A 13,546-nucleotide genomic window follows, 5' to 3' on the forward strand; every position below is an offset into this window, starting at 1 on the left:
TCAACCTGATAAACCAACTAAAACAATTCCTTTGATTCCAAATTTTGACATAGTCTGGGACTTTTGGGGCATCTTCATGTTTTTAATGCAGGATGCATTCAAACTAGGAGTGAGACTGGAGGCTGTGTTTTCCTGTGCAGGTATGAATGGCTGTGCATTTTTAAGAACACCAGGCAGCTGGAGCCACAACATGCACTGTGAAAATAAGCTATCGTGTGTGCAGCATCACCAACAGTTTCAAACAGCGTGACAGCGCAGAGCGTCCTGCTGAGGCAAACCTGCGCTGCAGACCAGCTGAGCCAACACACACACAGGAAGAGAGGAAAAAGACAGCACAAATTAAAGAAGCCAAGCTTGTCCTTTTATTAAAAGGGTGCTGCGATCCTTTGTTCTCGGCAGCGTGTTTGAAAACTGAGTTTCACAAATTCAAACCTTGGGCGACCTTTGACCTCTCAGTTTCTCCTACAACAATGCCGCTTTGTCATCGAGCCTGTCAAGAGGGAGTTTTCAGTGGAAGAGGAGGAGGTTTCTGTCACTGCGCGGCCACAGAGGGAATGCCTGACTGCGCAACTGCTGCCAGGCCTGCTGGTACGACTGGGAGGCCTGCTTGTAGTCCCAGTAGGTTTGCAGCTCTGCTTTCCTAGACACATGTAAGAAAAGAAAATCCTCGATGTAAAACAAGAAGCAAAAGCTTTGTCTTCTTACTCTAAGTTACTTTTAAACCACTACAGAAGTACAAATTTAAAAAAAACATTGTCTGAAACTCATTTTGTGCGGGATTGCTGCTACAACCTGTTAGCAGGTAAAATGAGCCGAAGCTTAAGTTCTGTAATTCAAGATACATCATTCAAAGGGAGAAAGTGGATAACTGTGTGTTAGATAGTAGAAACAGATTGTTCAAATATCTGCTGGTCACCGTGGTTACTTGAACCACTGTAGTAAAGAAGAACATCTTGTAGATAAAGTGACCAGGACTGACGCTCAAAAGGCAGATTAACGATTGATTTCCTTCAGCTGCAACTTCCTCCTTCGTCTGCTGTTTCTCTTCCTCAGACATACCATTGTCATTAAGTCCTGTCATTGTGCTGAGCTGAGTGTGAGTGTTTACAATACGTCTGTTGTGTGTGGGCCGTATCACGTTTTCTGACAAACACAAGGACCTTTGTCCTCCATTGTTAGTCATCAGAGTTTCCTTTACTCAGATTCATTTTCAGGAGACCTACTGTCATCCTGAACCCAGGCTTCCCAATTAATGTATCACAGCACACTACGGGATCCCCAAAAACAAGGACGATGCAAACAAAGTGACCATGTGACAGACTTAATGTAAGTACACAGCCAGGGATTCAACTGCGAGGACCAATTTTCACATAAACAAACCTTCCAGATTCCCGTCGAGTGCAACAAGAAACAGCAGCAGCCTTGGACATTCCTTTATTTGCTAACAGCCTGGCATGATTCAACCACGGTGGTGGTTTTATTTATAGTTTAACAAGCAACAAAATGAGAGCAGAACAAAGGCGTTTCCAAACCAGCTGAGAGAAATAATACCTCCAGCATGTCCTGGGTCGGCACCCGTGATCTCCTCGCAGCTGGACACCACATCCTCAGCCCATCTCTAAAAGAGCACCGAAACCTTCAGAAGTTCAGCTGCTACCCCGAAATCATGATCAAAGGTGAGGTAAGGAACAAAACACAGCACCCCATCCAACTTCTCCACCTAACCTGAGATCCACATGGCCTCAGACTTGGAGGAGGTGCTAATTCGGAGCTCAGTCAATTCAGACTCGATTCCAAACTTGCTCCGGTGTAAGCTAAAGGTCAATGCTTGATGAAGCCTCAATACGAAAGCTTAATACAAAAAAAAAAATAAAAAAAAAAAATCACCTGATAACTTCATAAAGCGATCAGTAAACATGAAGCCAATCAGCAGCAGCATAGCACACAAGTCTGAAAAAGTGCACATGCAACATTTTATAACCCACAGCAGGCTGGAAAACTAAGACTGAGGAATTCAAACCAACCCCACCTGTTTAATATGAGCTTAGCAGTTCGATTGCATAACATGATTTCCAGTAATGAGTGTGATGTGAACATTTCCTTTTTGACTGGTGCACGTAGTTTCATGTGAATGAGAGTTGCACAAACTGAGAGAAGCTGCACTGTTCTTCGAATATTGCAGCTCTCGTTGGAGCGTTTTCAAAAACTGCAGTGAGTTTCTGAAAGAGCCAATTGTTTCTTACCTGAGAGAGTTGGGGAGAGCCGAGGGATCGGTGGCCGACACCAAAGACAAGAAGGAATGAAAAAGCTCCAATTTGCACAGAAGAGACCTGAAATCAGAGAAGCACGCCGGGATGTTTCAGAAAGGTCAAAAAGAGCTGTTAGAATACAGCAAACAGTGAAAACTCACATGGCACTCGTGTATGACGACACTGGATTGGTTCTACCTGGCTTTTGCTGTTCCCAGGGCCTTCTTGGTGACTCCGTGTTTGTAGCCGTTAGCGGTGACATCTAGTGGCTGCTCTGTTATGTTACACCAGCTGATGGCTGAAACACAGGCAGCAAACCTCTGACACACAGAGATTCTAATAACTGCAGCTCAGGGCTGGAGCGGTTTAAACACAATAAAACATTAATTGAAACCATAAAAAGAACATAAAAGACAATAAAACCAATAAGGGACTATCATTAGAAAAACTGATACCGTTAACAGAAAGCGACAGCTGCAAACAACCTAAACTGAGAGAGGCCTGCAGACAGCCTGAGTCTAGCAGATACTCTTGATTTGAAATCCTTTCTTATCTCATGCTCAGTTCCTCCTCTAAAGCAAGCCGTTTTTGGTCCCTTCCCCCTGTCTTTAAGCCAAATTTCCTGACTGGGTGATCCTCACAAACAGAAGGTCTGAGCTGCAGGTGGGTGTGGCTTCTTTGAGACGACAATATTAGGTATAGTGGATGATCGATGTCAGGTGTTGACATCTAGTTTTTTGGCACCTATAAATAATTTAATGCAAAATCTTTCTGAAAGCTCTGAATATGAAAGCTGCAAACAGACAGGAAATGAGTATTCATTCAAAACATTTCTGCTCATTCACAATTATTTTAACTTCATGTGGACAGTCCTACCTGCCCCGCAGGGGGAGATGCGGCCCTGGCCGGCCTGGTGCTGGAGCTCTGTTTGAGCCTGGCTGAAAGGAAACTCCAACGTGGCCTGGAGCAGCTCGGGTGGACGTACGGAGAAACCGGCAGGGAGGTCCGATACACAGGCGCACCTGACAGCAAGGACTACATTTAATTGAGTGTGGTCGGATTTGCTGAAGACTATTCACTGACTAACACCTGCAGTGCTGCAGGTATTCCACTAAATTCCACAGAATTTAGCAGCTAGAATGCAGAAAATTCCCACATGATTCAAGTGATATCAAAGCAGTTCTTTATTGATGCATGAGGTATCAAAATACATATCTTCATGGGTGAAAGAGTTCATTGTCTGTGTGATTAAGTGATAATCACACAAACTGACAGCTACCTTGATGTAACCACTTGGCCCGTTTACAGATGTTAGGCTGTCAGAAGGCAGATTATATGGCCCAAGGATGTGGTTTGTTTGTTTGTTTGTTTTTTTTAAACCAGCACCAGTTGTTGCCTATCCAACAAATACTACAGCAAGAACACTAAGCTGTCTTAAGTATTTGCTCGTCTGCTTTCACGTGCATATGATGATATGTAGGAGTGTGTTTATGGGAATTTTTGACCAGGAATCCCAAATACAGGAAGGTCTGGGACCAGCTATGTTTAAAAGTCCTAATCTCTGAATCCCATGAGTATTACCCACTAGGCAAACACAGCTTAGATGGAGCCAGGGAGGAGACACCCAGCTCAAACTGCTACTCAGCTGTCCGGATGCCAATCCTGAAGGCGTGCTTGCCAGGGTGGCTAAGCCCGCTTCCTCTTCAGCCACACCCGTTACCAGCAGCTCTCCTCTAAATCTGTACACTTGGTAACTGACTGGTTTAAATGCAGTAGCTTGGAAAACTAAACCCCAAGGATCTGTTCATTTTTAAGGTTATTGTTATCTCTAGTATTTGTTATGCACAACTGACTGTTCACTAATAAAAAAATTTAAGGATATAATGGATTGCATTTATATAGCGCTTTTCTAGGCACCCAAAGCGCTTTACAATTAAATTCACTCTCACATTCACACACTGGTGGAGGCAAGCTACAGTTGTAGCCACAGCAGCCCTGGGGCAGACTGACAGAAGCGAGGCTGCCATGTCGCGCCATCGGCCCCTCTGGCCAACACCAGTAGGCAGTAAGGTAAAGTGTCTTGCCCAAGGACACAATGACCAGGACAGAGAGAGCAGGGGATCGAACCGGCAACCTTCCGGTTACAGATGAGCTTCCCAATCCCCTGAGCCACAGCCATATATGAAATAAGCAGCCGGTTCAGCATTACCTTGTGACCAAAGCTCTCTGCATGACTTCTTGGTCATATGGACACTTCCCCACCACCACGGTGCTGAAGTACAGAGCCTCCTGTAGGTAATGGGACAGCAGTGCACCCTGGAAGCCCAGCACCCCCCAGCGGGCCATCTTGTCGCTGCAGGAGAGGGAGAGAGTTGGCTCTCCTCTGCCGGGCTTCACCCGGAGCACGCCCGGACTGTGATACCGCACCCCAGGCTGCAGAGGGTCAGCTGGGCCACCCAGTACACACTTGGCCCCTGTTCTGTGAATGTCTGAGACCTGATGATGCAGCCCAGCACCATCAGTTTGAGCCAAGTCTGCAGAGCTGCTGGTTTGTGAGGGTGTTTCCGATGTTTTGTTAAAGTTTAGTGATCCACACTGTTCTGTGTCTCCTCTGTCCTCCTCCTTCATCTCTGCTGTCTCCTCCAGACGAGGCTGCTTAGAGTTTTGCACCTCGCCGGATTCCTCTGCTTTCCTTTTCAGGTCTCCTCCTCCATCAGTCTGTTCATGGCCCTTTACCGATGTGACAGGAGGGCAGGGCTGAGGCTGGCTGTCAGTCATGGGGATGATGGAGGCGTCGCCACCTTCAGATCGGACAAACAAATGGCATGAGGGCACACTTCTGCATGATAAAAGCCACGATACACAGTTTAGATAAAGGTATGGTTAAAGGTAGAATAAATATACTCTGAAAGACAAAAAAAATGGAAAACGCCTGCAGACACCTCACAGCTAATAACAAATATTACAGTTTAAGTAGTAACAGATAAATCAACAAATACATCTAGATAACATTCAGCTCAAGCTTAAGGACATCACAAAAGCCAACCAATGTCTTGAGCTGGTGTTAGCATCAGGAGTCGACTAAGGCTACACAGACTCAAAGCATCAATTGAAATGAACCATGCATCACAAAATTATAAATAAAATTAAATCACAGATAACTTGGCATCAGTAACCACTGATCTCCATCATAAAGAGTAGAGACTTCAGACCATCATCAACTCACTGTTACATAAAAAGAAGGCCCATCAGCGGCTGTACAAGCTGAACTCCAACCTGCTGCTGACCTTCTACCGCTCGTCCATTGAGAGCCTGCTAACCTACTGCATCACATAATGGTACGGCAGCTGCATTAAGGCGGATAGAGTGAGGCTTCAGAGTGTAGTCAAGACAGCACAAAAGATCATCGGCTGCCCTCTCCCCTCCCTGATGGACATTTATTCCTCCCGCTGCCTCAGCAGAGCAGCAAACATTATCAAGGACAGCTCCCACCCTGGTTTTAACCTGTTCAGCCTGCTTCCCTCAGGGAAGTGCTACAGGTGCATCAGCACAAAGCACCACAGACTCAAAAACAGTTTCTTCCCTTAAGCCATAACCACCCTGAACTCACACATGCACCGATAACACAGTCCCACCCCCCCATTTTTCCCATTTCCCTCTATAAACCACTGTGCAATACTAGATTCTATGTGCAATAAACCGAACTGTATATGGAAACTATTTATTTACATATTTACTTTTGTCTTCTTACACCGGATTGTATATTTGTACACTTTTATACTTTTTTTCTGTTAATACTGTTCATATGTAAATAGTGCTGCAGAAGTGTGCACCCCCACCCCCACATGTTTGCACTGAGTTGGAGATGCTCTGTATCTCATTGTACAACAGTATAGTCACAATAAAGGCATTCTATTCTATTCTAAACACAAAAACATATTTAACTAAACAATTTTCTCAGTTATAACCAGAAAATACGACTAACCAATGTCTGCATTCTCGATATTTGTGTGCATATTGGACTTTACAAGACTGCTTGAATTTTTTCTTTCACATTTTACCTTCCTATACTCACATATTTTTCATGCACTATCGCAAATTACAGATCTTGACTCATTTTTATGGCGAGAGAGGTCAGTGAACTTTTGAACTTTTACGTAAAAATAACATCAACAACAACTCATTAACATTTTTTTCTGTCATTTTTAAAACTATATGTATATTGTAAAGTTTTTGATACAAGAAGCTGAAATTTCACAGCAATCATTACACATGTCAAAACTTTGGACCATAAAAGTTTTGTGTAAATCAGAGATGACTACGCAGGTGAGCGACGATGATTTGAGATGGAATTACTTTTTCTCTTTGTTCCCACCGAACTGTGCCGGTCTCTGTTATAGCGCAATGTGATTGATCACAAATGACCACTGTTCTCTGCATGAAAAGGCTGGACTGACTTCCTTCACAAACAAGAATAATTATGTCAAGTCCTCAATTATAATTTTACCGTAAAGAGGTTGGAGAGTTAAACATTAACAATCCTTATCAGAAATGCATCTTTATTATTTATCGGCCAACAATAGCGCTGCTGACTAGATTTAGGTTTACTGGTTAATAAGTGGACATTAAATGTTATCAGTGGTGAATATTTAACTGCTGCCACATCGATTTTGCATCAAAGCTCAAGAGCTGAAAGACTTTTAAGGCTATTTGTTTGCGTCTCTGTACAAGTGGGGATTATTACAAGTTATCATTCTTAAAGACCTCTGTTACACTCTGCTAGAATGGGTATATAATCAAAAAACAGAATAAATCTAAACTGGGTAAGTTACCAAACTACCTCACATTAACTCACATTAACTACAGCTGATAACCCAGCCATCTCTGTGTAAGCAATAGCCTTGATAGATCTGGTTTACACGGCTTTATTTCCATCTGTTGTGTGCAACTGTACTCGTTATTGTCGCTGTCCTGTGTGCTGACACTCACAGGGAGTGTGACTGGTAAACAGGAGAAAGGACACTCCAGGCCGAAGCTTCCACTTTCCTCGCTCATCTGCTGCACAAAACACAGAGCTGCCCCGACCGCTCACAGCCCCGTGCAGCTCCTGGATCAGGTACCTACAAATAAAAACACACATACACACACATAAAGCAATCAGCACAGTCAAACAGCCTGCAGTGACACAGATGGGTGCATACACACACCTGATACATCCCCTCCTGGCAATGACCTCTGCATGGCTGTCGTTAAGTACATCACCTGAATTAAAAAGGAAAACAAAATTTGGTTTGCACAATCCACACCTTCAGCATCTGAGACACAAAACTTCCATCCGCACACACCTGTGGGACTCATGGCGGTCTGTCCAATACATTTGGTCCCAGTTCCCAGGGAAACAACCTCCATGGCAACTGTGATGGAAAAAATATCACATCACTATACCTCACTGGTTTACGCATTTTCATATCAGTGTCTATAGGTCCGCTGAAATATACTTTATAGACATAATTTAGAACAATTTAAAGCCTTCTTCTCCATCTTCAGAAAACTTTAAATGTCTTTTTAGCAGTGAAGTTTGGTAGAAATGGGAAAAAATATAAATGAAACTGGGGTTTTAGAACAATGGACTGGTCCATCCTGCTGAACAACCTGAGTGAGAGTCAGCTCCGCGGGTGATCTGGAGCACAGCGGCCAGCAGGGTCCACTCTCTGCCCGGCTCAGGCTTCCCTCTGCGGGGAAGCTGACTGAAACGCTCGTAGCACAACTTGGCGACTTCATCCGCGCTCACCACATTAAAGCGACCGGGAAGGCGGGTGTGAGCACTAGTAGGCATTTCAGATATGAATACATTCACCGTTAATGTCCCGGTGTCACCCGAACACTACAAAGGTAGCATTTTTATTTAGAACTACGACCAACTCCTGTGCACTTCCGGCGAACGAGAAGGAGAAGAAATTACTTCCGGGCCCAGCCAAGGGAAGAGGCAGTGTTGCCAACTTAGCGACTTTGTCGCTATATTTAGCGAGTTTTCAGACCCCCTAGCGACTTTTTTTCTTAAAAAAGTCGCTAAAAAAAGACGTGAAAGCGCGCATCGCTTTTACTCTCAACAAGCAGCGGGTGCTGTAACACAGTCAGTTCTTCTTTTACTCTTATGCTGTTTTGTGGATCACAAGGTTTAAAACTACTTATAAACACACACACACAAAGTAACTCCACCAGAGTGCCTATTTCGGATCACTTTTGCCGGTCCAAGCCCGGGTAAAGGAGCAGGGTTGGAATTGTGACATTGAAAAAAACAATAATTGCTAAAAGAAATTTAATTTGTAGTTCTAAATAAACTCTAAATGCATTTAGGACGTTTTTACTCACTTTATGTCTCTTCCACGATGTTATTTCTCTCTCCAACAACATAGGTTACAATTATATTAGCATGACCAATTATGCAAATTAGGTGATGACGTCATTTAGCGACTTCTAGCGACTTTTAGGACAACCAATAGCGATTTTCCTTACTGAGGAGTTGGCAACACTGGGAAGAGGTACTTTCACAATAAAAGTCATATCTTCAGCACTCTATTTCAATACATCCACCAGCACTCTTCTGCACATCACCAAACCACCTCATCCTTTCCTCTCTGCCCTCGCCCCAAACCGACCGACCTGAGCTGTCCCTGTGATATACTCGTTTCTAAGCATTACCATGAAAATGTGAAAACTCTTGCACAATCAATTCTTCCTGCACTTCTTTGTTATTAATTAAGTCAAAGTGACAAAATCAGAGAAAGCTTCTGTTAACTGATGGTTGCATAACTTCAGAGTGCCTGGACAACTTCCTGCATGACATTTCAGTGACTTCCCGGCAGATTGCCACCCAGGGATGTTTCAGACCGTTGGATCTTCATAGTATCCCGACCAAACATTCTCTGTCATCTGGAATCTTGTTGTAGTTGTTTTATAACGTCTGTGGTTGGTTTGTGTCCCGTTTTTGCATCTCTCTGTGGTCTCACTGCACATCTAACTGGTTGTTTTGCCTCTTTGTGGTCTTTTCGTCTGCATCATGTAGTTGATTTCCATCTCTCTACAGTAATTTTGAGTTTCTGCAGTCTTTCGTCCATTGAATCTCTTTCCAGATGTTTTGCATGTCTTTGATTAACTTTCCACTGAGAACTGGGGGCTGTCACTTTAAACTTGAGGCTAAGGGGCCCCCCAACACCTTGTGCCTGTGCCCAGTGGGCTCATTCAGCAAATCTCTCCAGCGTATTCACTACATTTATTGTCTTTCCACCGCTGTAGACATAATCTGTTGTGCCCAGAGCCGCAAACTGGACGGCCAATGGGAGACTGAGAGTGAAGATTCACTCAAAGCTTGTTTGCATGGTTACATCCAAAAAGGCATTTTCAATTATTGTGACCCAGCCGGCCAAACCTCAAACTGCTTTGGGCTGAGCTCTAACCGGGGGGCCCAGGCAGAGTGTAATCCCCTTCTTAGCTTGTGGATACAAAGGCAGTGAAATAATATATTTCAACATTTCTCAAGTCGTCTCAGGTAAAAGGGTGACAACGCTAACCTAGATGATCAATGTAAAACACCTTTAAGATATTGTTTTTATTATTCGATTTTTTAAAAACAAAAACCACAAACAAAGCTACAGAGATGGTTTGTTTTTTAAATTTTCCCTAAACATTTCAATAATATCGCTGATTATTTTTGTAAACACAGTAATGATGGCAATCATGACATCGTGTGAATTTTTCTATGTAAAACATGTTTTTCTAAATATTCTAGTTTGTGTAATTAATCATAAACCACACATAAAAAAATAAGGTTTGAGCAATGTTATAATTTCAGTGTCTTTCTTCAACAGTACAGTATTGTTATTGTGAAGTTCAAATCTGACATCTGGATATTGCTAACCTCAGTCATCATTTGAATTTTCCTCTGTAAAGCAGTTATATACACTTTAATGATTATAATTCATTATTATGTAATTTCTGTGCAAAAGTCTCAAGCCGCCCCTCATGAGTGCAAACATACGTACAACTGGAAATATGGTATATAAGGCAAAAACAGAGTTTGTACAATTCTAAGGAGCCTGAAATTCAATATTGGGATGACCACCTTTACTCTTCACCAGAGATTGAACTCTGAGGCAGCTTTCATGTTATTTCTTTAAGCAGTCTTCAGGAATAGTTCTCTGGGCTTCTTGAAGGACATTTAAAGCTCCTGTTTGAAAGTCGGCTGCCTTTTTGTTCCATCCCCTGTCAGAATGATCTCACACTGCTTCAATAATGTTGAGATACGAGCTCTGGAGAGGCCACTCTATGACTGATAGTGTGAGAGGTTTGCTTGTGTTTGTCAAACTGTGTTATCTTTGATATTTTTCATAAATTCAACAAAAGAAATGGGAACAAATTATGTGTCTTTGCGACATACTCCTAGTAACAAAGTGCCTAAAGATACCATTTAAAATGTTTCTTTGACAAGTTGTCTGGTACTGGTTCAATTGTTGAGTTAGGTGCCTTTTTAATCTTGAATGACTCAGAGTTCAGTGTTAAGTAGCTTAACAAACAAAAGAAATGATCAGGTTCAAGTGAAAAAGCCGCCAGTGTCCAAAGAAAAGCTGTGAAAAACCTTCAGAAAGCCTGGAGAACGATTATTCAAGAGCACTTTAAAAAAAGAAAGTCTGATAATAAAGAACCGACAGGTGGCTCGAGTTGTTTGCACAGCACAATAAACCAATTAATGCTGAACCTACGTGACTCACACTGGATTAAGCATTTTAAAAGAAAACCTCACCCAAACATCTTAAGACTGAAATCTCATTTATTTGAGTTATATACAGGAGAAATCGGCTGAATTTCACAATTAACAGAAAAAATAAAAAATAAAATCGCATCTCATCTCTCTGACCTCTGTAACAGAGGTGCACTAGTTCACGATAACAGCTTCCTCTCACACGCTGCCGTCTCGCTGCTTTAATATGCTTAAAATGTACGTCTCTCTGGTAGATATGTTATACTGCATTTGCGGGTAGCCGTGCTGTCACTGTGAGTCGCTGCTGACATTAAAACTATCATGTCGTCTGGTTTTGGTGCGGTTCTAAGCAGTGAGTAAAGGGGGGGGGGGGGTCATCCTGTTTAATCCACACACACACGCACACACCATTTATATGCAAATACACAATGGCATTAACATGAGCAGCCACACACACACACACACACACACACACACACACACACACACACACACACACACACACACTCTTCTGTGTTCCTGTGCCTCAAGCCTGATCCCATGATTCAGGTCACTAGCTCACTAACATGATCCTCGCCCAGGTGAAGGCTTGTTTAGCTGACAGGTGACTCCTCAGCCCTGTGATTAACAAACGCAAAATAAGACCAACAACAAAAAAACTAGTCGTCGATTTAAGTGTCCTCCGTCTCTGCCTCCTCGCCTCGCCTCACTCCTGTCCAAATCCCTCCGTCTCCTCGATGGCGAACAGGAGCTTCTCTCGGAGCTGCTCCAGGCTTCGGTAGGGAGGCAGATCCAGACGATTGAAGCTGAGGAGGAGACACAGTTACACCTCAGCATGGATTCACAGATGAAACATCAGGGTGACATTTATTTATTTTTTTAACTTTCCCCGGCCGCTCACAGCTCAAACAGAGGAGGTGAAATCCTGATTTTTATTTTTCCCCCTGTAAGGACCATTTTAATCCTACCTGCCCTGCTCAGTGGTTTTAATTCATTTTAGATCGTGTATATTTTCAGCTGAAATAACTTTTGCTGCTGAAATTCTGTCCGAGTCCACATCCTTAAATTTCAACTGTCTTTTTCTTTCTTCTTTAAAATGAGAATTCCCTTCGAAATGTAGCAAAAGCGTTACCACTAAGATACAAGCGTCTTCTCCTGATATTAATCCAGGAGGTGAAGGTGACAGAGGGGCGGTCCTGAGATGGTAAAACATGCATAAAAAATGTGATGCTTGTCAGGGAGGTTCTGAATGCTGTGTGACTTTAAAAAAGTGAAATGATCAGGAATAGCTGCTCATTTCAGACAGATGATGACCTGAAGGACCGCACAGAGACCACGTACAACATGAAGGAGGATTCTAAATTATGCAAAGCTGCTCTAGTAGAGTCCCAGAATAAAAAACCTGGAGCTGGAAGTCGAGTGAAATGTGTCCACTTTAAGACGTTTAGTTAAATCTGCTGATCTGTCTATCAGATGTCTTTTTGTACATTCATTTTAGCCCCACAGCGGCAGCTCTCTGTACTGAGAAAAGACTCTGTAATCTAAGGAAAGTGATTTAAGTAGAGAGAGGTGAAGAAGAGAGTGCAGGCAGGGTGGAGATGGGTGTCAGGGGTGATTTATGACAGAAGGATAGGTTCATAAGATTGTTACAAGAGCTGCTATGATGTATGGTACACTGACAAAATAACAGGAGGCTGAGCTGAACATGTTCAGATTTTCATTGGGAATGAGCAGAGTGGACAGGATTAGAAAGGAGTACATCAGAGAAAAAGCTCAGGCTGGGACAAAGTTAGAGAGACGAGGCTGCGGTGGTGGAGTGCAGAGGACGGATAGTGGATATACTGGAGACAGGATGTGGAAGAGGGAGCTGCCAGGTGGGAGGGAAAGAGGACATGCACAGGGGCTGATGTGACAGAGGAGGATGTTGGGATAGAGTGATGGAGGCAGATGATCCGCTGTGAGGTTTGTATGTTTATTGAAGCGCTCTGCTTCAATAAACACCTTGCTTTTTACCCTATAACAGCTTGACAAGGCTCTGACCCCTTGACCCTAAATAAGATCAGCAGGAGACGATGAATAAATGGATGATTCAGAGGAGCAGAAGATGAGGCAGCATCTTACCATGTGTGGCTTCTTGGAAGCCAAGTCTCCTTCCCCACTTTGTCTATGCAGAACTTCTGGGGACCGTTACTTCCTGCAGGACACACACACACAAACAAAACTCAAACCCTGAACAGGAAGCTTAATGCTGCCAACTCGCATAGCAGAAACTCAAACTGAAGAGGATTAAGAAAGTGAATATGAAAATGCTTTTGTTTTCAGCACTTTGGTTTGGAGCTAAATGGCTGCTCAATTTCCCTACAATTGCTTGAGAATTTCCTGTTAGTGTCTGTAAACATTACAGGTCCCTCCATGCAACAAAGATACCAGCTTTACCAACATATTTGAGGCCGTGCAGAAGCAGATTTCTATTTACAAGATTAAAACCAGGAGAATCCTCATAACCAGGACGCTCCTGTCCCTGTAAATGCAGTCAGTA

The 13,546-nt window shown here is 43.1% G+C and overlaps 2 protein-coding genes across 5 annotated transcripts in view; both read right to left on the minus strand.

Moving 5' to 3' along the window:
- Positions 1–339: 339 nt before the first annotated feature.
- Positions 340–8,656, minus strand: adat1 (adenosine deaminase tRNA specific 1). Of its 3 annotated transcripts, none has more exons than XM_039614220.1 (9): positions 8,622–8,656; positions 7,595–7,663; positions 7,457–7,511; positions 7,239–7,369; positions 4,459–5,050; positions 3,126–3,271; positions 2,448–2,547; positions 2,244–2,330; positions 340–640 (listed from the first exon to the last, which is right to left on the minus strand). In XM_039614220.1, exons 2-9 carry the CDS (start codon positions 7,656–7,658, stop codon positions 508–510), a joined length of 1,308 nt encoding a protein of 435 aa, XP_039470154.1. In that variant the 5' UTR covers positions 7,659–7,663; positions 8,622–8,656; the 3' UTR covers positions 340–507. The 3 variants fall into 3 exon arrangements, 2 of the variants coding, with proteins under 2 accessions (XP_039470154.1, XP_031598304.1); XM_031742444.2 differs by lacking the exon at positions 8,622–8,656 and adding an exon at positions 7,902–8,186; XR_005613564.1 differs by lacking the exon at positions 8,622–8,656 and adding an exon at positions 7,902–8,186 and having other exon boundaries at positions 588–640; positions 2,411–2,547.
- Positions 8,657–11,058: 2,402 nt separating this feature from the next.
- The window catches only part of wwp2 (WW domain containing E3 ubiquitin protein ligase 2), a 61,488-nt gene continuing 59,000 nt past the window's right edge, over positions 11,059–13,546 (minus strand). For both annotated transcript variants that reach the window (XM_031742459.2, XM_031742457.2), the window contains 2 exons: positions 13,129–13,201; positions 11,059–11,813 (listed from right to left, as the gene is read on the minus strand). In XM_031742459.2, the coding sequence (XP_031598319.1) occupies positions 11,714–11,813; positions 13,129–13,201 (173 nt within the window). In that variant the 3' untranslated portion in view covers positions 11,059–11,713. The remainder of the gene's footprint in view (positions 11,814–13,128; positions 13,202–13,546) is intronic.

Source organism: Oreochromis aureus, linkage group 7, assembly GCF_013358895.1.
Source record: "Oreochromis aureus strain Israel breed Guangdong linkage group 7, ZZ_aureus, whole genome shotgun sequence".
Taxonomy (NCBI): Eukaryota; Metazoa; Chordata; class Actinopteri; order Cichliformes; family Cichlidae; genus Oreochromis; species Oreochromis aureus.